This window comes from Melozone crissalis, unplaced genomic scaffold (assembly GCF_028551555.1).
Source record: "Melozone crissalis strain CALT ecotype California unplaced genomic scaffold, PUWL_Pcris_2 ptg000106l_1, whole genome shotgun sequence".
Classification (NCBI taxonomy): Eukaryota; Metazoa; Chordata; class Aves; order Passeriformes; family Passerellidae; genus Melozone; species Melozone crissalis.
Genome location: NW_026535883.1, coordinates 4708410 through 4736297, shown reverse-complemented (window position 1 = coordinate 4736297; position 27888 = coordinate 4708410). Strand labels below are relative to the sequence as shown.

Here is a 27888-nt window from a genome sequence, read left to right as displayed (position 1 = left end):
GAGCACAAAGAAATGCCATGACGAATCCTGAGACAAATTATCCTACATCGTTGCTAGTCTATGAAAACTGGTTTGAATAATAAACACACTGGAGTATTCAGTGACAGCATACAAATCAAGAGTATTTGTAATTATTAAGTTGTGCATGTTTTTAACTGACAAAACATGCTCACGGGCTTACTTTAAAATCTCTCACTGCTTGTTATCAAAGTTAAAAGATCATTTGCATACCAATACATATACTGTAAACATGAACTTCTCATTAAGGAAAGATGGATTTACAGTAATTTGATCTTTTACAAAAAGCTATTGGTAACCAAATCTCTCAGTGTCTAACTTTCTAGAAAATTAAACCAATGTTTCCACCCTCAAAGCTGAAACACTACCTCTTTAGGAAACAGCCCTGTTTATTTGTTAATCAGAAATACAATCAAGTGGCGTATTTCCATTTGCTCTTCGGCTGACAGTTTCAGCTTCATTATATTTTACAAGAAAACAGCAGACTTGCAGAAGTCCTGTAAATTCTTTCATATCGCAACTGATTTAATTACAGCAGTGAACAAACGCAGCAGTGATGCAAAATAAGATCAGCCCAATTGCCCTTATCTGATGATAGGATCTCTCTTCCTGTTTGGCTTACAGCAGTGAGGACTTCTTGTTTTGTTTCGGCTTTTTGTTGGTTTCTTTTTTCTGGTCAGGCTGCCTCTGTCAAGACTGACAGAAGCAAGAAGTTGACATGCCCTTAGAATTCCAGCTTGAGAATGATCCTCATAGGAATACAGCTGAGTTTCAATCAGTAGGTCGGGGAATGATACTAATGTGAAGAAAATTATCTGGATAGCTCATATGTTCGCTTAGCCACTGAATGGGTGTTTCCAGCATTGGCTCAATTCCATGAATCATCACTTGAGTCTTCTGCTCTCCATCTAATTCAAAGAAAAAGAGAAACCACTAGTATGCCATTCAAAGTTCACAGGAAGATTAAACATTTACTCATACTTAATTTACGGTAGATTTAATTGGTGTTACCGAGTTCAACATTTAACAGAACGAAAAGTAGGAAATATCAGTGTGGAGAAAGCTGAGATTTGTATCATGTAAAACAGAAACTTTGAGTTAAAATGAATTCCAAGACAAAACCAGAATTAAGTAAAACTTAATGAAAGTGCCACTTTTCTTTACTAGTTGTAAGAAGGGCTTTTTTTAATCCCACAGTGATCCCAGCTTGTTGTCAACCCAGCTAAGGCACATCCATCTCACCCAGCTGTAAGGCATATGAATTTTACACAGATCAAGCTCAAAATGTTGAGCTTCCTAAACCATACTGGTAAGTTGTATTCTTAATACTGTGATCTCCTGAAAGAGCTGGGCTGTGTGTAATATAATACATGCATTATTCCTGAAGTAATCTTGTATTGCTAAGAATAATTTACATAAATCACTAGCAATATTGCAGAGTTACTCCGAAGGCAGAGTTGGCACCGGCTTTTTCTCACTTAGTGTCATCTCTTGGAAAAGCAGAGTTACCAAATTATTCCCAGTATAACAAGAGTATTTTCTAAGAATATTTCAATTCTTTTTATTTATACTTGTCCCAGAGGATGCAAGTACGTTGATCCTTTGATTCAAATGATGGGAACCAGCTAAAGCAACTGACATAACAGTCATGACATGAACTAAAACAACAAAAAATGAAAATTTATTTCAGAGACAAGGGATGAGAAGAGCATATGAAATATGCTTCAAATAATGGTTAGCAGGGGGAAAAGTAGGCAGTGACCTTTCACTCATTTTATTCTATACTATGGCATTCTCACATGGACCTACCACAGTGAACTCCCCATTCAGTACTCAAAAGTACTACTGCATTCACTAATTGGCACTTTATGTCCCACTCCAGTGTCTACAACAGAACAAACCACCATCCTGACCAAGAGCTGCATGGAAGAGAACAGAATCTAGAAGTGTAGGTATCATTACTGGTTCTTGCATTCAGTGGCCCCAGTTGTAGTGTAATTTCTATTTTACAACACAGGTGAAATCACATTTGTTTGATAGCCAAAATGATTTGACAGCTGCCTGAAGAAGTTTCTAGTATAACCAACTATCTATGCCCGCACAGCTGGTAAAAAAATCATTCTAAACATGTAGTTGACTTTTTGCTAGTAATAATTCTTCCTGCAAGAGCAGACAGTTATGTTTGCTTAAAATAAAGCATTATACTCTTGTTACTTGTTACCTACATATGGTATATTCTGTACCAAGTCTTGATTCTCTAAATGGCATAATGCACACATTATCACACTAAATTAAGTATAAACACTTGCTGGTTTCTGGTTTTATTGCAGACAAGTCTGAAGAACAAAGCACATTATTTAAAAACCAACTTCTGGTATTTCTAGCCAAAACAGGTATTTATTGGGCTGAAACACTCCGAGTCAGATTGTCAAAAGAATTAACTCCCAAAGAAAACATCTCAGAAACCCAGTTGTGGTGGTGCATTCATTTGTTTACAACACCAGTTTTCTTTCTTCTTGGAAGTCAGGGAACATCTAAATATTTTTAAGTAACCTCCAAATATATGTATTTAACACTAAAAAATTAAAACCTACCTATGGTATTCCTTAAGTTGGTGTGAGCTGATGACTTCTTTTAATGTTTTGTAGTATTATTTAATTTCCAGAAACAACTAATTTGCATAAAACCAGATGACAGAATGCACCTGACTCTTTTTGGCCCAAACTTGCAAAAAAAAAAAAAAATTAAAAGCTTTAGAACCCCAGTATAATTTTCTTGCCATTGAAGGAAAGGCTTATAAATTATAAACATTTTCTTTGGCTCTTCCATTACTGTGCAACATATGTATGTGTGTGCATGTGCCTACCCTTGCTTGAAAATGAAGTGCAGGTAATCTTGATGTCTCTGCTGCTTGTTCCTTACCCAGCTTTGTCCCTTTCTCATACAAATCTTTTATTCTGTTCCTTGGCAAACTGAGAAAGCCTCAGAGGTCAATGAAGAATTTACCAGTTTAATTAAAATCTAAATCTCTGCATTAGCATTGTTTGTGCTTTAGTATTATCTCTGACAAAGCATCACTTCTCCTTAATTCCTTTTCCCCTTGAGGCTTGACTGAAGAGATCTTATCTCCCAATTCTGCATTTACTGCAGCCTTCTTTCACAAAATCCATTGTTTTTACTTCAACATTCTTCTCTCCTTTTGTTACTAGGAACCACAAACTCTCACTTAAGGCACATTTACCCAAACTTTCCTCAACTTTCATGTTTTCCATCACACATCCGATTATAAATCAGAGTCTCTCTCATATAGACTCTTCTCTACTTTTTGCAGCAAAAAGTTGTAAACAGCAAATACACTAAAACAATTGCTGAAAAATATTCTTATCTTGTCAATAGCTGTCTAATTAGTATCCATTTCCACTGTGATCTGAGTCCTCAATGATTTGCTACTATCATGGAAACTTCATCCACCTATTTTAGAGATACAACAGATTAAGAGATTTACAAAATATTTTTTCCATGATTTTAGATGCAGCTTGACCCACCAACTGCTGTCCTCCTCTTCCCCAACTCACATTCTATGATCACAAGAAGCCTTTTTAAACTGATAAAATGCAGCTACAAAGTGTACAAGTTGCTAAACACAACATATATTTAAATGAGTGGTATAAAATGTAAATGACCTAATTACAAAGTAATGCCCTTCTATATCATTGGATAATGTCTGTGAAAATTAGGGCAAATAACTCTGTTCATCTGCAGTGCACAGGGTCCAGACCTGATGATATTATTACTGTCAATACCCATTCTACAATGTTCAGTAATGTAGTGAAAAAATAAACAGGATTTCCTCAAAACCACTAATTCAAATATTCCAGTAACCTCCCCAACTTTTTTTGTCCTCTTAAAATCCCGTCAGAACTGACTTACATGTTACTTATCACATAACCTAAGATTATTTTTTTTTGCTTTGTTGCAAATTACTTTTGGGAGTAAGATGAAGTGGAAGAAAAATAAAAGCATAGCAATCTATAAGTTTTCATAATGCTACTTAAAATCAGAGTGCTTCTATTTATTGAAGTGATGCTCAAGTAACAAACACTGTTTTGGCATTTGCAAAAAAAACCCCACAAAAAACCCTGAAAACTAATTAAGTCATCTATCAGATTGGTTGTCTCAAGATTAATTTATTTTTTTAGCACTTTCCTTGTAGAGCTGTATCAACGGAGAAGGTACTGTAGCCCCCTCAAGTTACCAGAGGCAAGCTCTAAGCAGAGATGGTAATGCTTTTTGGTAAAACTGAACAATATTCCGTCTCCAGAAGGCAGATAACAATACTTAAATGTTATATACTAAGACATTTTTTCACCTGTCTTAACTTAGACCCTAACTCAAGGCTGCAACACTTAGTGTTGACCAGACTCAGGATAATTAACCATTTCATGTAAAGTCGGAAGGGTTTTCCAGCTCTGTACAGAAAATGGAGAGAAACAAGAACCTTTGAAGTGAAGGGCTTTAAGAAGAGATCTGCTCCTCTGTCACCAACAAGGTGGCTCCATGCTCCTGATGAGGAAACCACTACCAGAAAATATTGCAAAGGACTCTCTTTTGCAGATAGGCATCTGCTGGGAGGAAGCAAGAGAGAGTGGCTGTTGCATCTCAAGTGAGTCCTTCAGAGAGTGGCTCAAAGCCCTCCCCAACCTGAGGCAGCTTGAGCCCACTCTCTCTTCTTTAATGGAATGCCCTAACTACAATATTCACTGTTGCTAATCCCAGCTTCCTTTAAAACCCCTCAATATCCAGGAATCAGCGAGACACAGCGGAAGAACAAACAAGAAAATCTGTAGCCTTTAGATAAGGTGGGAAAATGTGCCATGTCATGTTATCACACAGTAAGTTTTTATCTTTCCTTCAGCTATATAAGTTGTTGCTTGCCAACTAGTCTACTCAGTAACAGGAAAATTAGCTCATTCAGCATCAGTTCAGATGGCTGCACATGAGCACTGATGCATCTCAATAAATTTTTCTACCGAGTTATGTTATGATTTGAAAGAAAGAACTGAAGATGGACATAAAAGATTGTTTTAGTTTTGAGACAGATTCAAGTGCCTGAGAGCAGAATAGTGAGAAGGCACTGCCTCTGTCACAGGTACTTACTTCAGCCAGTTTTTACCCAGATTAGCACCTCAATGACATACTCCCTTTCACCTACACAAGACAGCTCCTCTAGCCAGACTACATCTGTGATGTATCACTTAAAATTCTTTAGTGGGATGAAATACCTCCCTTCTGATTTGTGGCCTCAAGCAATCACCTGTCAGGGCAATTTAGTAGGCTTAAATCCCTTAACAGATAGACAATACAAGATATTCAGGCTTTAGCAAAAGTGCCCCTGGAGTACTCAATTAGAATCCTCAGTATGCAAGTTCTCTGCATAGCAGGTCCCTGAATCTGCCTGTAGTCAGGGGCAGCACCACTTATAAAACTGGCTTTACAACCCTAAAAAGGCAAATAGAACCTGGTACTTCGAATCAGGGGCAAACAATGCATTTCTTGTATGGTACAAGGCCACGGGACTATAGACAAGGACACTAAAATGTATAAGGAGTGAACACAACCAACTTTATACAGTAGCAGCATTTTAATAGTGCAACATAACTGGATGCCAGCTTTTCCAGCTGCAAAGTAGGCCATAGACATTTTACTTATCTTCAGAATATATCATATGCTCTGAAGACAATGATACCAAAGGTATTCCTGACAATAGGCTGTGCCATATTGTAGGAAAACTGATCTTGGGACAGCATTACAAGGAGCAGAATTTTCTTTTTGTGACTGTGATGTGGCTGCTTTCCTCCCCATTTTTTCTGCTCCCCAGATTATCTGGCAGGAGAACAGTGTGTGCTCAGCACCTGGTGCCTCAGACATCTCTGAATCTGAAGAGACACACCAACAACTTCACTGGAAAGATTTTATCTACCTCTGAAGGATGTCATAGGAAATTACTTAGAGAAACATAGCTTTCAGTAACATACCTGGTGTGAGTAATGCAGTGTGCAACCACTAAGTTTGCAACTGAATGATTTTGCTGACCCAGTTTGGAAAGCCTGAAGCCCGAGCTGGGCAAGGCCAAATCTCTGGTAAGCAAAAGTGAAAATTTCCTTCTTGGAAGGTAGGTCTCTGGTTCAGCACCAAGGATCACACAGGCCACTGCGCACTTATTTACAAAAGATTATTCTGTATTAGTAAGCAAATTCAAAGACTGTTCTAATTTGTAACCACATGTGGTAGGAAAGCAATGGATAGTGGCTGAAGTTATTCTTTCCCTCTCTGGGCACCTCAGGTTGGAAATTCTAGGACTTACAGAGACAAGACAGCCCCTGACAAGCCTCAGAGTCTAAAGAAATTCTCCACCAGTGACTTCAGCACTGGTAGCAGAAAAGAAACACAAATATTTGATGAATGTACTTCTCTTTTTGCACTTGTAAATAGGTAGCATCTCTAAAAACCTCAAACCTTAATAAAATCAGCAATGGTTTAATTTGTTAGCTCTGAAACTTGACAAAGAGCATCTACTTAGTTTAATAGTAACCTGTACCAACAGTTCCAATGTCCAATATTAAAATTGACAAAGACAGGATACCATTTACAACAAAACAAGCTTCACAATTATTTTCATTGTGTGTGCTACAAAAAATCCATGTGTTCATAAAGTGCAAAAAAAAAAAATAGGCTAAGGAGCATTTATGAACATCTTCACATAACTTCTGTAGTACTTACTATAGGCAGATACCATATATTTTTTGATTCATGGCAAAATATTTCTTTTCTCAATGAGCAACCAGAGCTACAGAATGAATTAAACCCATGTATAAATTAAATATTGATGCTTTACTTTTCTCCAGTACCTTTAAAAAACTTATTAGAAACTAACATATATTATTACAGGCTTTTCCATTCATAAACTCCAATCTAACTGGAACACCTGCAATCAGTTTCTGGCATGTGTATGTGTAACAGTGAGCAAGGTACAGAAATACAGTGAGGTGTTCTGATTCCACACTGATGACAACCTCAACGTACAGTGATCAAATAGAAAAATAAATTTGTATACTGAAAAAAATTGTACTTAATCAGCTGAGTACTAACAAGAGCTCAATGTCATTTCATGGCAAGTGCATAAAAAGTTGATTTTGGTGAAATCTCATGGCCAAATGATATTCTGCTCTTGGAATGAACCCAGCACAACTACTTCACACAGCAAACATGTTCTTTACTAAAACCAAGTATTTCATACTTAAGGAACTATAACTTCAAGGTCTAAGTTTACTACATGTTCAATTGAGCAGGGTATTTTTAGTTAGAATTTAGAATTTTTTAACTAGGAATAAAATCTTATGAGCTTTGAAAAGCTTCACACTAACCTATTTTAGCCAGCATATCCCAGGATAGCCTTACTTTTCTGTGAATTCCATCTTGTGCAACACAACCCTGCTTGGCACAGCAGCAGGCTCTATTGCTAGAAGTGACTCATTTTCCATAGCAATCTTAACATGCTTTTAACCTCACGTCAACCTCACAAAGTACCAAAATCCTTATTCTCTTCCTCTCCCCAGAGCTGGAATGATGATCAGCTTCAGGAGACACACAGATGGATCATGTCAGCAGATTTGCTGTTCAGTATCCTCTGACCAAGAGCAAGAACACACAAAGAGTTCTGCAAAGCCAACTCTACAATAGCCTAGCCACAACAAAAGGTTCCTCTGACCTCAAAAATTTTAGATGCTGATATGTGACATGAAAGCACAGGACTGACTTTTCCTTCCTGCCTACATATCTCACCAGCACTGGGGAAAGCCACTGAAGCTGATTTCAGGTGAAGAACTCACCCACAGAAATACAAGGTCAGTGCATTATTCAGTACAAATTTTGTTCTCAAAATGATTCTGTGTCTGAAATAAGAATTGTTCCAAACACAAGATGTGGTTTGGAGAATAAGAATGACAGTTCCTGGATAGACTCAACTGCCTGACATGAATATAAATAAGCCATGACATAGATTTAGTTAACTGTCAGCAACAAGACAATATCACTCATTTTAACCATTTAGTAGTAACACGAGTTCAATTGCTCAAACTGAAGGTCATTGTTTTCCTAAATGTCTGTTTCCAGTTTAGGGTATGGTAAATAAAAGCTATAACTTTGTATTTTGTTTTAAAATCTCTTTTAAAATGAATATTAATTTTTAATACTTTACTGAACAACCTACAGATAACAGAACAAGAGTGTTCAACCTATCTTTTCTAACTAATTAAGTTGATTTTTTAAAATTCTTCTCCAAAATAAAAAGTTAGAAACACCAGTCTCTCGATCCTGAAGTGTTTTATCACTCATATTGTCTCAATTTAACCCTTGGAGTGCCTTCATGTCATCGTACCAGAGCCCCTCACAGGAAGTAGTTGTCCAAAATGCTATGATAGAACCAAACCTGTATCAACTTCAGTGAACTCTATTCTTGCAGAGTACCTGACTGCAAAAGCCCACCTCCAGGCAAGATACAGATATGGACTGATATTAAATCCATATCCACTAATTTAGCTTTAATTATTGCTCTACTTCTTCACGTGGTTTTGACACAGGCCAGTTGGCTGGTATCTTTGTGATCTTCTTGTGGTGTACACATCTTAACTTGAATTTAGACATCTATGACTTAATGGACAGGACAAAACTTTCTTTGTCACAGTTCTTAGATGATTACCTTCTTTGGATTATTCCAGGTACCATCCTGCCTTTTCTATCCCCCAAACAGAAGTGCAATATTATCATATGCAATATTACCATCATCTACATTAAGTATCACTAAATACTGAGATGAAATCAAATATTTGGCATCACTCCATTCATAATTTTCTTTTCCATGCAACTCTTCTCTCTTGTTATTTCCTGTCATCTTTTACCTCAAATCTATCCTCAGGTTAGACAGCCACACTTCTGAAACATAGTAAAAAAACAGATTAAAGTAATCACCACAAGTAAAAGTTTATGATGCTTTGAAGCAGCAGATGAGAACTTGGCTTACACTTCTAATCTCACAGGAGCCAGGAAGCATGTAAATGAACCAAAAAACCTTTTTTCCAGTACACTCAAAAAGTTTTTAGAGAAAGTGAATTTGGCCTGAAACACCATTAAACAGACTAAGCCTGAGCAGACTATTTTTAACAATTTCCCAAAAAGTTAACACTGACAGTAACGCCATGCAAGACAAGGAAACTTTTCCTTTTGTAAAACAGCTCAAGCAACTCAATGGAAAAGCAGATAGAGGGTGGAAATAGGTTAAGCTTTACTTAAATGAACTTTGTTGTTGTTGCTTTTAAATTATTTTATTCTTGTATACTTCATAGAAGTTTTTAAAATGGGATTCTTGGAATAATTCGCAAACTAATTTATGACAGAACTCCAAAACACTTTTCTTAAAAATCTGACATCTTATGGAAGACCTTACAAGGCCAAAGATGCTTCCCATCAAGCATCTAGCTTCAGGCAGAATAACAAAAAGTTAAGACTGAACTCCCAGGGAATATTCTTATAATCCTTCTTCCTTAACATCAGTGTCTTAGCCTCATCTTTGAACTAGCAATAAACCTGTGATAGTTTCTAAAAGCCTGGGGTTAGCAGCTGAGGCTTATAAAACAATTTTCTACAATGCATTAAGTTTGGCCATTCACAGAGTGAGAAAGTTCAGTGTAAATCGTGCTGCTGTTCCATGTAACAAGCAAGCACACAACACATTTAGATACACAAGGAACAGGCAGGGTGTGCATTAAAAGATAAACACTTGAATGTGTGACAAATTGAGGCCAACTTGTCCATGATATATTTTCCATTGTTGAAGGAGAGCTAAATCACTTTTAAGAGTTGTGTAGCTTTTCTGAACAGCAGTCATCTTGACTTACCAGAAGGTAACCCTTTTATGCACTATGCCCTTAATTAGATTTGAGGTTGCCCTTCCCTCCAAACAGTGTAAAACTGACCTTCAGAAATTAGGGCTCGCTCTCTATGCAGCTAGGGAGCTAAACATGATCACTATGGGTCTTGGAGAAAAAAAAAACAAACAAAAAAATCACATTTGATAAAGATTTATCTCTACAAAGTTTGGTCTAGAGCAAATCAATTTGCTGCAAAAGACATTGTTGCTAATAGTTAGTGAGAATTTTTATAATGTCATTGTTTTCAAAATACTATTATGCCAAACAGTTAAATAGCAAATTCTCTATGCAGTCATTCTATATATCCTCTAAGCATATGCACATTCATACACTTTTAAAGATTTTTAATGGCATTCTTGAACTTTCAACCTCAAGTTTACTTCATTTTCAAGTTACTCTAATTCACATCATGCCTGCAAATATTCTGTGATCCTAATGGCCGTCCATCTTTATATAAAGAACTTTTCAGCTAATCAAATGATGAACTATTCCTACAAAGCACAGCAGGATTACTGTTTCTGAAAAATCACTCTCAATACAGAAGGACCAGCACGTTCACTTGTTTTCAAGCCATAATGCTAATTGCTAGTTTGTCTGCCCAGCTTAATACATCAAATTCAAAAGTGGACATTGGGACATAATCACTGGTTAAAACCATTTGGCTGAAGAGTGATAAGTGACACGTACAGATTCAAGGCTTAATGGCTGTTATTTTCATGTTTTGCCTTCCCCTACTTAACTAGAGAAAAATAAACTGGTTTTTCCTTTTTAAAAATGCTACATCCAAGACTATTATTACATTATTTAATGAAGTAAACAACTTCACAAGCAAACTACATGTGAAAATTGAGATGAGCTATTTAATTATATTCAAAGTACGGACAGTTTTGTTTCGTGTCTGACAAATTCTTCAACCTCTGCTAAGCTGATCAGTAAAAACTCAGCTAATTGAATCCATTGATGTGAAAAACCACAGGCTCAAGTCTGTACTGCATACATCAGGCTGAGGGATTTCTGCTCCAGCCATGGCAGTAATAGTCAGTGGGGTTAGGTCAAAGAGGGTTAAAGTGAGTCAGGATATAGCCAAAGGAATACATCAAACACTGATTTTAAAAGGGCAATTAATCTTAGACAGAAATGCTTCCTGGGGAATGAGATCTCAATCTTAAGAGCACACTACATGATGTAGCAGTAAAAATGTACATATACAAGCTTAGAGAGCTTTCATCCTGTGATCACAAACAGAAGGGGAGTGCTGTTTATCAGAGAAATACAAACCCTTGCTAAAATACTTACATTAGCGTCTTCCGGGCCCTTACTCATCGAAAAATAAATTCTGTAATGAGCAGGCTGTAGAGTCTGCACACATGAAATACCTTTTTTTAATACATGTACTGCAGGTTCTTTAGAACAGCTAGTAGACTAAAGTATTTAGAGATCTGTACAATAGTAAAATTAAAGAATCTAGCATTGAAAAATTCAGGAAAGAGTGGTGAAAGGAGGAATGGAATACCTGCAGGACTCTTTACACTGAACACTAAAAAAAATAACAACCCCTTCTCAAAAAAGCTACCTGGTCAGAGTTAAAATTGGAAGAAGGCTTTCATCAAAAGCTCTTTTTAGCTTTTCTATTCCTTTTCTATTCTAGCTGCAAAGCTGTTAGATTATAATATCATCTCTGTTTTTAATGAGAGTTTGACTCATAATTTAAAATTTTTAGAGTTCAGAAAGTATTTTTCTGCTTTATAGTAGAAAAATAGATCCATAAAGCTTACAACACAAACATACAGCATTTGCAAACAAAATTTGTTACATTAGTATCATAAATTAGTTAGCAAGATTACTAGGAATCATTAGCTGTGTGGACGAACACAGGTCTGAAATTAATTACCACAAATTTGGCTGCATTGGCTCACAGCACTAAAGAGAACTGGCTTTGCAGCCATCTCTCCATCTGAGGATATTGATGCCCAACATCACAAGTGTCAGAAGGGCATCTATTTGTCTGTGTGGTCCATAAATGTGGCTTCTTGGTTTAAATGCCTGGTGACAGCTTGCACCAAGATACTGGACCTTGTGAAGTTTGCCAAAGTGTAGAGACCTGCTGCATTTTGCCCTTGTAAATGTGGTGATGATGCCATCTGGAAAAAGGATAAGGAGCATAAGTGCATTCAAATCTGCACTGACTGTGGCACTTCCTGTGCACAAGCCAAACCACTGCATAAGACTTTGGCTTCAACATAAGAAAATGTTTTACCTCTATCTTTTAACAGATATTCTCTAGGCGCAAAGTAAAAAATAAAGTTATCCACTGTTTATCCACTGATTGTGAAGTTACTAAAATCTCTGAATAAAATGGGCTATTGAAGCAGGGGACAAATACTGTTAGCAAGTGCTGCTGAAGCCTTAAAGAAGAGAGTATGACACAGTGGATTATTCTCCTTTACAGTACTGGTAAAGCTGCTATTTCCCTCCTGATTATTATTTGCAGGTCCTTTAGTTTTGCAGTTCTATTTTTTCCAGCCCTGTAAGTTTATCTCCTGGAAAAATCAGGTGCATCCTAGGTTGCATCTTGATGCAACCTAGATGCATCAAGACAAAGCAGAACCAGACTACAAGAGAGATGCAAGGAAGATAGGAATGATTTCACTCAGCCAACCCCCAAAGACACAGTACATACACCTAATTTAAAAGTGTATATATCAAAAAAATATATAGGTATATTAAAAAAAAAGGTATATAAAATATATTAAGATATATATAAATTATATATATAATTTTAAAAATGGGCCAGAACCCACTATTTGAACTTCAGGACAAATGCCAGAGAACAGCTCATGCCTATTCAGATAAATTATCTGCCCCTCTCTACTGCCTATTGAGAACAGACCCCAAACTGTTAATCCATGAGCCCTGCTCAAATTTTCTGGGATAATATTAATATGCCTTGACCAAAATTATGCCCGAGAACTGCTAATACTCATACAGCACAAACAACACATGTTCTAGCCCACTTCTGTTAACTAGTAAAAATAAAAACACTGAGAGCAAATAATTTAAATCTGTTTGTGGGCTGCAGTGTCCTGGTTGAGAACTTCACATTGTGGATCTTCACAGAGGGTTATTACTGTCTCCTGAAAGTTCTGGTAGACCCAAATCTCCAGTTACTCTTGAACTAATTATAGCACTAAAGGCATTGTCACATTTTCTGTGGAACTAACCATAGGAAATAGCCTGTAAATCTATGAACTTTGTGTAATTCAGCTGTTGCTGACACGCTTATTTCTGCAAGCAAGGATATATGAAAAACCAAAAGTTTGGTTTGGGTTTCTTTCTGTGAAGTTTTTGATGGCTCACTCATACTGAGTGACCTCTGTGGCCTCTGGAGTATGACAGACTCATTTAGATCATGACTCAAAAAAATCCAATTCTTAACTCTGCTACTGACCTCAGTGTGACCAGGTACAAGCCACATCACCCCTCTGTGCCTCTTAATTTCTCCTTCTTTTTTGTCTCTCTTCACTCATCTTTTATCTAAGTGATAAATTCTGTGGGAACACACTGCAATGTGTACAGTGCGTAAGGAACCTGCGGTCTCCTCCTAAAACACAAAAAATACTCATTTTAAAACTGAAAATTCAACACAACCAAAACACACTGTCAAATGCTTTGATCCCAAGAGTTCTCCTAAAACTCACATACATAGCAGATGATTAGAAATCAGGCAGGTTTTCTGTCAGTAATTTTCCACAATCTTTTCTTAACTGTTTAGATTTCCAAATCTATATAGCACTCAGTCAGGAAATTGGTTGTAGGACACTGATGTTCCTGGGAAGAGTAGACTATTATTCTAGGATGAAAAACCTTACCTCTCTTCTGAGGAGCATTTTAGAAATGCTGGCTCGTGATTTTCAAACCAAATAAGCTAAATTTTGAAGAAGTTCTTTTGCTCTGTCGAGGATTTGACTTTCTCCATTTCATACTACTACTGTTAATGATAGACTTAAAAAACTTCTTGTTGTGTCTGAATAAAGTCATTGGCCTTTTGACTAATTTAAAGAGAATAGTCTGGAGTCTGATACTAATAAAACTTATTGGGTGGCCGGCAGAACAAATTTAGCTGAAGCTGAACAAATTTCCAAAGGCTTGTCCGAGAAACAGGATTATTTCCCTATTTGTTGTACCTCTTCCTACAGTCTACCATTCTGAATGTGCGTGCCTGTGCATGCCCAGAAACCACTTCTAAGTCACAAAGAAACAGCACATTACTCTTGTGATGTTAGCAAAGTTGCTGGACACAGGAGCTAGCACAGACTATGGCAGCTGGAAGGGACCTACAATGATCATCTCATCCACTGCCTGAGACATCTGGGGCTGGCCAAAAGTTAGAGCACATTATTAAGGGCATTGTGCAGATGCCTCTTAAACACTGACAGGCTTGGAGCATCTCCCAGCCTCTCTAGAAAACTGTTCTTGTGTTTGACCACACTCATGGTAAAGAAATGCTTCACAAGGTCCAGTCCAAACCTCCCCAGTGCAGCTTTGAGCTATTCCCACATGTCCTATCACCCAATACTCAGGGAAGAACTTAGTGCTTCCGTCTCCACTTCCCTTCCTCAGGAAGCTGCTCCTCCTCACAGGACAAGCTTCCAGCCCCATCACCAGCTTTGTTGCTCCCCTCTGGAGGCACTTGAGTGCCTTAACAACAATTATGGGACCCAGAAGTGCACACAGCACTCAGGTGAGGCTGCTCCAATGCTGAATTCAGTGGGATAATCCCCTCTTCCTCCTGACTGTGCTGTGCTTGATGCACCCCTGGATGTGGTTTGCTCTTCTGGCTGCCAGGACACACAGCTGCCTCACACTGAGACTGCCACTGGCCAGCACCCCCAGACCCTTTTCTGCAGGCCTGCTGTCCAGCCACTCCTCTCCCAGGTAATATCGGTGCTCCACGCTACTCTGTTCTAGGTGCAGAATCTTGGCGTTTGGACTTACTGAATTTCATCCCATTTGCCAACAGGAAAGGAGGAAAGACTCACAAGCTACCAGATGGATAATCCTTGTAGAGTCAATTCAGGTGAAGTGAGAGAAACCCTGAAAAGCAAGCCATGTTCAGTGTTTCCCAGGAAATTGTATGCAGAAAGATCACAAGCAACCCCACATATCCACTATGCTTCCTTTTAGGAGCAAGTGAGCCAGAACATCCTGCACACAACAGAGGCCCTCTCTGATTATGTAAGGAGTTTGTTTAGAAATGAAGATGGCTAACAAGAAGCACAATGATATTCTCAGATTATCTGCACCTTTCCATGTGGTCATGACAAATTAAATCTATATTAATTAATTGTGTAGTCATGACTATTAATGCTATAATCTCAAGCCAACTTCTGGACTTCCACCCCAGCTGATTAAAAAAGACTACTAAATCAAAAGATATGCAACTTGGACACAGAACAAAAAGTTTCCACTTCAACTTAAAAAAAGGCAACTGGGGCAGGTAGGTGTTTGTGGGCTTTAAAAAAACTCTAAAACCAAAAAGTCGGCAGTAAGATGCAAGTTAGATGCAGAAGGATAATCCAAGCTGATGGCCTAGTTAGGAAAAGATAACAGGCACAAAGAATGAGTCACAGCAGAAAGGAGAAGTACAGGATGACCTCCTCCAAGACGGAAAGCACCACTGAGACAAGGACACAAGGAGGGCGGAATAGCTCAAGCAGTGTCTGAAGCTCAGCTGTGGCCAGAGGATGACTCCCACAGCAGAGCACACAGAGGACTGAACTCGTATCACTAGTGAGCTTTTAACCATCTTCTAGTACACCCACACTCTACAAGACCACTAACCCTTCACAACACTCTCATAGCCACGTGGGATGGAAGTGTGGCTAATAAAGTGTCTAAAACTGCCCAGGACTTGTTGTATGTTTAAATTTAGGTGGCCTGGGAAAGTATTTCAACACTTTACCTCCACAGCATTGAAAAGCAGACCAGTCTGAGACAGCATATGCAATCAGACTTACTAGTCAGAGATAGGGAGCAAAGACTTCCTCAGTTTGCTCACCACAGGAGCAGCAAGGAATGGGATAGTGCTGTGCTGCTCCAATTCCCACAGTAAGCCCCACGTCAAGCTAATTCTGACCTCAGGCAGAGCAAGCCCAGTCATATTTCATGTCTATCCAAAGACATTCACACTGCATAAATTTATCTCCTTCTGTTGCACAATTTCTCATTTGTATCAAAATTAGGAGTCTACATAGCAAATATAATCTAAATTCAATTTTCTGTTTAACTAATTTACTGGAAGTCAATGCTTAAAAAACTGAGAGAGAACAAAAACAATTAATATGTAGTCTCTCATACATTATACATTAAAAAAAGCTGAGAGTTAATTGAAAACAGTTGATCCCTAATTTTCCAAAATCATTCAGTACAGCAAGTCTTAAGAGAAAAATCCTGAAAGTCTTTTTGATCCTTGTTTTATTTCTGAAAGAACTAATGACACTGCTTTAGAAAGAGGTCAGTTCACGCAGCTTTTCTGAATGAACAACAATGCTGTGAAAACTGGGAATGATTGATAGCCTACTGTTTGCGTCATTATGTCCAAATGTTTACCATTTGAGCCTTCAAGGAAGCATGAGACAAAAATCAAAACAAGTTTTATGAAGACTTCAACAACACTTGCAAATTAAAATTGTATCCAGAATTGTTTAGACATGATAGCAGTGCAAGAAAACTGCTTTCTTTTGCATTACACCATTTTTATCTTTGCATTATGCCCAATGTCTTAAATTTCTGGTGGGGAAGAGGAAAAGTCCTTCCCTTCCCAGACCTCTGTTTTCTATCATTTTAACCCTTTGCCTCTTCAAAGCATTCTGTTGAACTCAACACTGTTTCCTCTTGCTGCTTTGTAGTTATGTAAGATCATACTGTGTTCCTCCCTTTCTCCTAATAAGATGAGTCACTATTTCTAAATGAACTGTTTACAGTATTAGGATGTTCATTTACAGGAACTCCATAAATGTGCACTAACCATAAATGTGCACTAAAAAAAATATTTTTTTCCAATACTTGTGAATTATTCACTTTTTTTTTCCAATTTGATAAATGCTGACATTCAGAAATGGAATTACTTCTGGAAACAAAGACCCTTTAATTGGCAACAGGAATGCTATCACCAAATACAGAAAATCATGGGGAAACACAGCATGACTTCCTTGAAGCAACAGATAGATAACACTTAATTTAATTATCTGTCATAAACAACAGTGTTGCTGAAGGCAGGTGGTGTAATCCAACTAATGTAAGTAAAACTGAGAATTTTAGACAGTAGGGGAGAGTAGCCATGGTACTATCTCTTTCAGGGATGGATAATTTTGTTATTCATCAGTTTGAGAAAGAATAACCATAAGTAACATGTTCTGTCATATCTGGTGTGAGACCTTATGATACAGATGCAGGCAACAACATGATCCTAACACCCTCTCTTCCTTACCTGCATAGAAACTACAACAACACAGTGTAAGAGACCACAAGCAATATCAAGCTCTATCTTAGCCTGTTCCTGCATAATCCACAAACTTTCCCAAAAACAGCAATAACTCTGAAGTTATTTAAATGACTGCCTAATTTTCTGGAACTTCTTGCAACTACTGCAGACAATTGCACTTCACCACACAAGAACTGTCCAATTAAAGAACCAACTTTTGTCTGTGCAAGTGGCATCCACAAGCACTGGAAAAAAGATCAGACGATGAGTTTATAGGCTGCAGCATGAATAATCAGAATAACCTGATCCTAACCCTTATTCGAAACACTCATGAATGAGTGTTTCATATTAAAATAAAAAAGTCATCTGTCATGAACCTAGATTCAAAACTACATGATGCACAGCCTATGAGAGCAAAGCTGAAGGATCTTGGACTGTTGGCTGGAAAGGATAGATGTAAAGTTTCAAGAGTGTAAAACAGTGAATGAGAAGGGCGACACTGGACAACTTTATTCTGACTTTGCTGAGTAACTAACCAGGACATGGGTCATCTTGGAGGGCAAATGAAAAGCAAGAGAAATTGGGAAATGGAAGAATGCTGATAGAGAGGCACAGTCCCTAGGTGTCCAAATATTTTAGATTTTTGTATCCAGTGATACCAAAATTTGCTAGTAAACTCTAGAAAATTGAAGTCTAGATAATAGAATATCACAGGACAAAAAGACAGAAAGCAAAAAGAAAAAACTAACAGAGCAGAAGTGACTGTTGACTAATTACTACCCCAGAGAACAAGATCTATTCCTGTTAGGATATCAGCTAAGGTCTGAAACTCTGCAAAATTAGTTATATAAATTACAGTGAGCTTAGTCAAAAGAGAGCTAGCTTTAGAGGATCCAAAAGCAGATACTAAAAGAGTATCAAAGGACAGCAAGAGCTATTACTGGAATAGATGATGAAGGAACATGAGCAGGAAGAGACATTGACAGAACAGAAAATAAGATAGGTCAATGCAAGTTGAAAAGAGAACTGAAAAGTAAGTACCCTTCTTTCCTGATGTTGCTATCAGGATCAAATATAATGAGACACTGCCCAAAAACCCAACTGACCAGCTTGCCTCAGACTGGAGTATGAACAACTAGGGAGAAGCAAACCTAAAACAGATACATACATGCTCCTCCAACAGAGGGTAATCACAACTGAAAACTAAACACAGTTTACTATATTTAAACAGAATATATATTTAATAGTTTATTTTATATGCAATAGTTTCTATTTATATAGTTTAATATATTCAAACAGAACTTGCTATGTTTTAAAGACTGAAAATTGAAATTAAATTGCCTATCTTCCAGGAATTATTTCCAAAAACTCTAGACAGTCAGGAATAATAGTCCATGAATAGCAAGCTAAGTATATCTATATTACTACACAGCTCCCAAATTTGATTTCAATTGTATGCAGTCTTTAGACGAACTGAATTAAACAATAATTATGGAAATACAGTAAATAAAAATATACTAATACATAATATAGGTTTATCCATAGTAAAATTTCAGACTGAGGTGACTTTGATTTATGAACTGCTGTGTAATTGATAAAATACAGTTCAGTAACGAAACACAAAAATATAACATGCCTTAAAGAAAGACTACAGCAGGCTACAAGACAGAAGAAGTGATTATTCGATTAGTTTGAAAATACTGATTTTAATATTTATTAAACATGACAAGAAGGATTTCACTACTTCTCAAAATTTATGTCAACACAGGAAGACCAGAACAAAGAAAAAAACTGAAACAAATGAAATGCATCAATGTTCACTGGAAGGTGGTGACCTGGTCTTACTGTTTCTGTTGCCACATAACCACAACCACTGCCTATGAAGCAGCTAAATAGGAACCATGTAAAAAGAATAAATATTCAGCTAATGAGAAAACAGATGATTTAACACACTTGCTGTCTAAATACTTACTCAGACACAAAATCAGAGAGGATTATATTATATCTGCTCTAACCTAGCCTTCTGGAAGAAAGTATTGCACAGTACTGCAGGAGGAGTAATACAAAGTGAAAATAAGTGCGTCTTCCTTGAAGGTTCTCTGAACATTTCATTATTCTTAGAATTCTTAAATGTTTCCACTACCTAAAAGAGGCCTACAAGAGAGGTGGAGAGAAAGTGATAGAAAAAAGGGAAATGGCTTTAAACTGAAAGAGGGCAGGTTTAAATTTGATATTAGCAATTAACTCCTTACTGAGCAGGTGGTGAGACACTGGCACAGGCTGTGCAGAGAAGCTGTGGCTGCCCCATCCCTGAAGTGTTCCAAGCCAGGCTGGATGGGGCCTTGAGCAACCTGGGATAGTGGAAGGTGCCCCTGCCCATGGCAGAAGAGATGGAACTAGAGGAGCTTTAAGATCCCTTCCAAACCAAATCATTCTATGTTTGCTACTAACAAAGACAGGCATTCTCATTGTTGCTTTAGAAATACAGGGTATCCTTTATAGTCAAGACAATTAATGTAATTGCCAATAGTTTTAAGAATTACACTGGCTTCTCAGTGCTTGTTCTAATTCCACTGCTTTTCTTTACACTTTCTGACCATTACTACTAATGTTTGAAATGCCTGATACATATTTTGATAAACAGGTTCCCAAATGTGCACACTGCTCCAACTCCACTGCAGTGATGGAGGACAAGGGAAGATAAAGCCAATGCTCCTTGAAATCTGAAGAGTTTGAAGATGGACTCTAAACAAAAGCCACTCTTTGCTTTTGGTATAACAACATCCATAACAAAGTCTTTGGTCAACCAGTTTTTCTCTTATTAACAGCTTAATCAGATGAAACTATTTAGCAGAAAGGTAAGCACTGTACAGAACTTATTAAGCAGAAAAAAAAATTACAGACACACATATACATTTTTTTAAAAATATGATTATGTGTATATATAAAATTGAATAAAGGACCACTTTGAGGAGACACAGGGTTGGGATAATAACAGTTCAAAGTTTTGATTTTTTACAGCACTTCAGCGAACAATAAAAGCCTTGAATAAATAGTTTCATAAGCTAATTTAAATAAAATACAGTATTCTAAACAGCTACCCGCAGTCTACAACAGTCCAAAATAACATTGACACAGCATTTTACAAAGACCATTTTCACTATCAATCTTTTAATGTCATTATTCAACCTGTTCTTTTGACAGTGCTCTTTACACCGTGTTCTCAACAGTTGGTAACCAATGCATATATTCAATCCACATATATATATATATATATATATATATATATAAAAAAATACATTTTTTCATTGAAACATTTTTCTCAGCAGAGTTAAAAGGAAGGCTTAATTATATCCATGCTTCCTAAAGCAAAGGCATATAGACACTGTGGGTGGTTCTTGAAACCCTTCCCTCCCCTCTTCTTGTGGTGGTCCCTAAGAATCTGGCAGCAGGAACAGCTCAATATACAGCTACAAATGCTGAGTCTGAAAACCATAAATTCCCTGGGTTCCCACGGCACAAAGCTCACTACGGATGTCACCACAGACAAGCGACCACCACAATCACCGTGAAGCTTCCAGTTGAATGAAAAGTCATTGGAAAAGAGAAAACCATAGAGGAAAAGGGGGGGGGGGAAAAGTCAACAGATGGAGAAAAAGAGAAAGAAAGAACTCATATTGATTGTGTTGCACTGAAGAAAGGATGCAGTTAATGTCAGCAGAGAATCAATTCACTAAAGAGGGAGGTTAATTGGAAAACTATCTAAATGGCTTTGAAAAGATTAAAAGAATTTTAGAAACCTGCTTATCCATTATCTATTATATCTTTAAGCATACTTTTCATGAGATACTACTTTAATTTCCTTTGTTCAGAAAAATTAAGTAAATCTAAACTTTGGTAACTGAATAGTTTGAAAATCCAGACATGAAATTTTAAAAATTATTTTCAAATAAACCTTTGATAATATATTCTGGTTTGTTACAATATTATTTTAATGCCTCCACCAGAATAAAATGTAAATTAAGACAAAATATACAAGTTTACAAGAAAAATATTAGAAGACATTAAGTCCAAAGAGGACAATATTTAATGTCTGACTGCAATCTATTTTTCCTTCAGAAACCATTTTAACAAGAGTTTCCTGAATTATCGTCATTTTAGAGATCACAAATTGAAGTCAAAGCTATATGATAGCCAGAAATATAAGTTTTTTGGATGGTGGGACAAAAGAATAGTTATGAGAGGCCTAAACTTTACTTGAGAAAGTGTCTAGGGTTTGCACTCTCAGAGGCCCAGAGCTCTCACTGATTTCAAGCACAAGCAAGCAGACTGTTCAGCAGAACACTCATGCTGATCACTGGATTTTTCTGATGCTCCTTTCTATAAAATGTGTGGATTTGTAACACTCAGCTTGCCTGCTATTACATATGAGTGAATTCTCCAGGGAAAAAAGAACTAAATTCTGTTCCCAAAGGCAGTATTCAGCTGCCTAAATTATAATACTTCTTGAAGCACATTCATTCTTGATTTATTCCTTCAAGAATCAGGATTGTGATTTTTCATTCCACACACCTGACACTAAAACACACCCAGCCTGGGCAGGAAGACAAGAGTCTCAGAGAAGACAGAGATGAGAGGCAGAGAGAGTCAGAGATTATAAACTGAATGTAAATATAAGTATGTAAGGAAATTATGACTGTACAGCCAGTCTATAGCTCTGACACCTTGTAAACTTCAAGTATTCAACCTCAAATGGAGACAATTCCTTCAGAAGTAAAACCTTTAGGTGTGGTATCCCATGTTTCCAAAACATGCTTGCAAATAAAACTCTCCTATACCTGTATCTCCTCTGTATTTTGAGCTAATGGAACATCTGTTGACATAGGAAATTTGGTAAATTCTCAGTGATCCAGCATCAGAGAGAAAATTATTTTACTCAATGAGTTTCATGGAGACTTCAATAGCACAGATGTGCTGTGGTTCTGCAGCCTCAGGAGTTTACTCTACTTGATGGAAAAGGGTGATGCTCTTCCTCATTATGGCTGCTAATATTTCTACAGGCAAAACTCAAAAATGGCACTGAACATTCTGGTGAGTTAGTTGGTTTTTTAATAGCTCAAAGCTATATTAGAGCATGAACACTTAATATAGTGCACATTACATTTGAATAATGAATGAATGGATTTAGTCAAGCAAGAGAATAATCAAATTCACTTCTTGGCTAAATTGACTAATCAGTGAACAGAGTATGGTGATCTCTACCAGTTAAGCCTAAACCAGCACTGTCCCTCCCTGTCCATGATGCTTAGCAGTAAGAATCACATCTGTCATGGGCATCTATCTTTTCAGGTTACTTTCCTCTATGCCTGAATCTTTCTTGATCATCCCTCTGTTTTGTTCTAATTTTGCTTCTTCCTTTTTGTCTTTCCATGTTGCCATGCCTAAATTTCTGCTTTGTACTCCTGTCTCCATTACAGCAAACCCTGAACAGGCTTTCTTCAGTCCTTTATCTGACAATCCCCAGCTCCACCTGACCACCTCTTCACCTACAGCTTGTCATTCTGCCAGCACAACCTACCCTTCTTTTCAACTTCTGATTCAATTTGCTTCTCCAAATCCCTTCTCTGAATCACCTGGCCAGCAGGATATCTACTCACCATTCTTTAACAGATGCCTTGCACAAGCTCTGTGCATACTCCACAAGCAACATGATTCTTTTTCTCCCTCATCCTTTTATCATCTCCTACCCCACTTACTCTGCCCAGGTGTTCACATTTATTACGTCAGATTTTGGCTTTTGCCCCAATCTCTTTCATTCTGCCACACTGTTTATAGTCACTCTCCCAATCACATTTAATGATTCCCAGATCTGTCATTTTCTTCTAAATTACTTGCTTAGACTCTTAGCCCCGCCCTCCACAGGCTCTGTGTATCAGCCTACCCCCACATCTCCTCAGAAGCCCAGGCTGTTTTCTGCATTTTGCTCAGACAGCTTCCCCAGCTCTCCAGCACACCAGAAGGGGAGAATGCCCACAATACAGGAGGAACAACTGAATGACACTGCAACACAAAGCTGTGTTACAGCAGAAAATGTGCCGAGTTCTGGATAGCTCACACCCATCTGAGGGACCAGATCTATTAAACTCTGAAGTTTGCAAGTTGCTCAGTGAAAACTGGGCCAAAGTTAAACAGATGTATACAGTAACAGAGAAGCACATTCCAACACTCCAAAACCCACTGAATTTCACATCCCTCCTTTTATGTGTAAGAACAGTACCTACTTTCTCTTTTTCCAACTTTTTTTTTGTCCAGCTTGAATAAATGCAAGCTTTTTTAGCTTTTAACAAAAACAAAGCAAGCAATTAGCACAGCATATTTCTGTTCTGCTGTCCAAGGTTGGTGCTTTTGTCAACATCTGAAAAGAAGGCCTACTGATGGGAAGCATCATCACTGCTATTCAGATAGAATTGTACTACATTCACACTTTCTATAAGGGTAGTTAAATGGCACGTTCACCATCTGCAGCTTTGGCAAATCTACATAAAAACTGTCATCCCTTAAATCCTGGAATAACTTGCGCATAAATGCTTATGAGTTTCTTTCATTTAATTTGTGCTCAACTGCCTTTCATGTTAAAATGCATCCATCCTTCTCGACGATTTTTTAAAATTCCCTCTGTACCTTTCCAGTAGGGTGTGTATGATACTGACAGTTAAGTACTTAAAGATGGTTAAACTTGCTGGTGCTAACATTCATGTATCCATTGGTATCTCCCTTTATCTTCTGGACAGTTAGTAGAAAGCATTACTTAAAATAATGCTCCAAAATTTAAAAGAGCTTTATGAAAAATGGACACGTGGTTAGCAATACTCCATATTTTTCTTACCTTCTGTTATTTTTGGAAATTGTTCTCATATGTTAACAAGTATTAAACAAGGGTAAAAAAAAAAAAAAGTACTTTGATATTTCAGTGAATTTCTAAGATCCTGATACTGGGAGAAATCTGTGACAACTGTTTAATTTTGAATGAAGCAACTTCTGTGTACAACAGAATCTTGCAGAATTCTATATTGATTTCCAATTCAGTGCTTTGCTGTTAAAAGATGCTGATACTACACCAGGAAATTCTGTGCCAAGATTTTCTCTAGAATATCACACATTTCTCTGAAGTTCCTCATTTACAGGTAAGGCAAGAGCAAGAACAAATTAAAAACCTTTTGCATTAAATAATTTTGATCTTAATTTGCAGAGTACATAACTGTTACCTTTATCCCCTGCAAAACGTGTATCATAGTTACAATACTTGTAAGCTTCGAGACTAAAATTACATCCAAAAAATCCTATTTCCTGAATAAGTGCAGATCAACAAATGCTATTGTATGAAATAATGTTACACTGATTGCTCACACAATACCAATTTGTAATCATAAATAAACTATTATATACTTGTAAAAATCTCTTACTGGTACATTTTAGAAGGTTGGACTTCAAGAACAAAAAAAAGCATTCTGAAAACATCTTCAATTTCTATCAGTTTTGGAATTTTACATATAAAAAGTTTTTGGAATACAAAATTAAAGTAACTTAAAATCTGCTGACACTTTCCTAATTTTTTTAAAGTGCAGAAAATAATGTAGATATTTCTACTATGATCATCATAACAGCAAAAGAGTACAGGAATTTCAGAATAAAATTTCTAGAGATTAATTCTTTAGGAGTGACTAAGGACTCAATCTTACCTTCTTGAAACCATGCAGGGCACGGTAAAGAGCCAGGAATGAATGAAATCTGAAACTCTGGTACTGACATTTTAGTTCTCTCTCCAAAATAGTCATGTTAAAAAAAAACCCAACAAAAACACAAAACAAAAAAAAAACCCCTCTACCATAAAACCCAATAAATCAACAGAAAAAGAATTATCTTATGGGACAAAAACTTATTTCTGCAGTACCTTCAGTGGTGATAGCACTAGGACACACATCTTTTAGCAGGTCTCCCAAAGTATGCAACTGTCCTCCTGAAGCAATTGGTCGAAATAGCTTCTGTATAAAAGGTCTCTCTGTTGTTGCCTGTTTCAATAAAAAATAATCAAACCAAACAATTAAAGGACCATGCAAATATGTAGTATTAGCACTTCAGACAGGTACACAATAGGACAGAACTAAAGGTTGCACCAGAAGAAACACCTGGTATTTCCACATTCCCCCTGCCCCACACCTTACATTTCATTCATATCATGAAATGCAGGGAAGTTTTTGTTTATTAACAATTACAAGTGAGCTGTCACTCCAGAAAAACTGTGAAGATAATTCACAGACAGTGTCATGGATACAAGAGTGTTAATTATTTTTTTAAAAGCCCCAAATCTTCTGTCATGGGAATACAACCTGCTTTAATAAAACCCATTTTAATATATCCTTCATTAAAAAAAAAAACAAACAGTGAGCACAAGCTTAGGAGTTCAACATATCCTTATATATTTTGCCAAGCCAAAGCAATACTTTACCCTTACAGATCAACAGGTGATTTTTTTCTCAGTTTTTCTTAATATCAAAATTTTCAAACTATTTCAGCTGCAAGAACCACTACCAACTTACACAAGAAAGTGTTATGCTTTGACAGACAACCTAGAATCTTCTACTCACTTAAGGAACCAGTCATATGCAAAGAACATATATGGCCCACTTCTGCTGCAGATATGCAGAGGAATCCAGAATTATTTCAACTACGTATCTTTCAGTTTGAAGCCATTCCCTTTATCCTATCATCACATGATCCCGTAAGAAGTCCCTCCCCAGCTCTCTTGCAGGCCACCTTGTCTCTTTGGAGTGTTGTCTTCTCCAGGCAGATCAAGCAGAACTTCTTATTACCCACATGCATGAGCATAGTTTCCAGCACGATTTGCTCCATGATCTTTGTTGGGCACTAAAGTTAGACTGACTGGCCTGTAGCTCCCCAGGTCATCCTGATTTCCCTTTTAAAAAAATGGGGTTACATTTTAGTAGGAACTTCACTGGACTGCCACAACTTCTTAAATATGATGGATGGTGGCTTAGCCACTTCACGTGTCACTCTGCTCAAGGTATGTGGGGGTGTCTCCCACCCAATTCCATAGACTTGTGCACTTTCAGATTCCTTAGCTGTTCTTGGATCTGATCTTCCAGAGTGAGCAGTTCTTTATTCTCCCAGTCCTGCCTTTTCCCTTCTGGGACTTGGGCAGTCTGGCTGGAATATTGGCTGGTGAAGACTGAGGCAAAAAAGACACAGAATACTCCCACATTCAGGGTAAACAGGTGCCCCGTTTCTTCTGGAGAGGGCTCACAATTTTTCTAGTCTTCCTTTATCCCTGACATTCCTATAGAAACTCCTCTTGTTGCCCTTGATGTCCCTGGTCAAACGGAATTCTATCAGATCTTCAGCACTTACTAAAGAACTGTGGTTCTGTTAAGGTAGCTCTCTTCTTTGGCTATCTGTAAAAGCAGCTCCGGGGCAGCAAGAACCTGACATTGCAAAGACAGGCAAAGTTTTTTTTTCCTGGTAACCTGACATTGCCACCCAAACCCACCACCTGAGGCAGAGAAGTTAAAAATCTCATACTCAACCAACCCAAACATTTTAATCTTGCTCTAAATGGTTGCTGACAATTTTCTGCTAGCAGCTAACTCCCAAAAGCAGCTGATGTGCCCTGCATTGAGGATGAGTGGGCTCCAGCAAATGAGACTTTCATCACACATTATTTTAATTGGAACAAGCAATACAAGCCATTGCCCCTTTCAAATTTAGTTTCCTACCTCTCAGAAACTATCTCCCATCCTATTATGGTAATTAAAAAATAGAAACAACTCAATATCAAGAGGTATGTTCTCTCCCAGTGGGGGTTTATGGGCAAAAAACAATCACTCAAACAAACAAGTAAAGAACAACACAACTGTCACTCACAGGCAGGGAGTCTTTGCCTGAGTGGTGCTCTAGCTCAGAGGTAATTCCAGGGCAGTACAGTACAGAACTGTTGACACACTGCAAGTAACAAGGAACTACTTGTTACTTCTTGCTAACAGTCTTCAAATAAGGAAAAATAGCATTTTCCCAGTTTTTCTCATGAAGAATAATCAAAAGTAGTTTCCTAGCTGCTCCAATCACTTCCCCATGTCCTCAGGGTACCAGTATGGGGATATCATCAGTGCTAATGAAATATCTGAACATTTGAAAAATTATGGGAGGCACACAGCCAGCAGGATGTATCCACTTCAGACAGATCCACACTTAAAAAGTGAACTCTGAACATTATGCTGAACAAATATACAAGCAAAACATTAAAAAAAAAGGAAAAAACCCCAATCCCTCTAAAACATTGTTTTAGTCAAAACAATTTTGTACCAGGTTTACTTTTTAAAAATAATT

General features: G+C 37.4%; 1 protein-coding gene across 1 annotated transcript in view; it reads right to left on the bottom strand.

Moving 5' to 3' along the window:
* Positions 1–520: 520 nt before the first annotated feature.
* Positions 521–27888, bottom strand: part of ATG5 (autophagy related 5) — a 71559-nt gene continuing 44191 nt past the window's right edge. The window contains exons 7-8 of the mRNA XM_054291754.1: positions 25439–25556; positions 521–926 (exon numbers count right to left, since the gene is read on the bottom strand). Coding sequence (XP_054147729.1) covers positions 790–926; positions 25439–25556 — 255 coding nt within the window. The 3' untranslated portion in view covers positions 521–789. The remainder of the gene's footprint in view (positions 927–25438; positions 25557–27888) is intronic.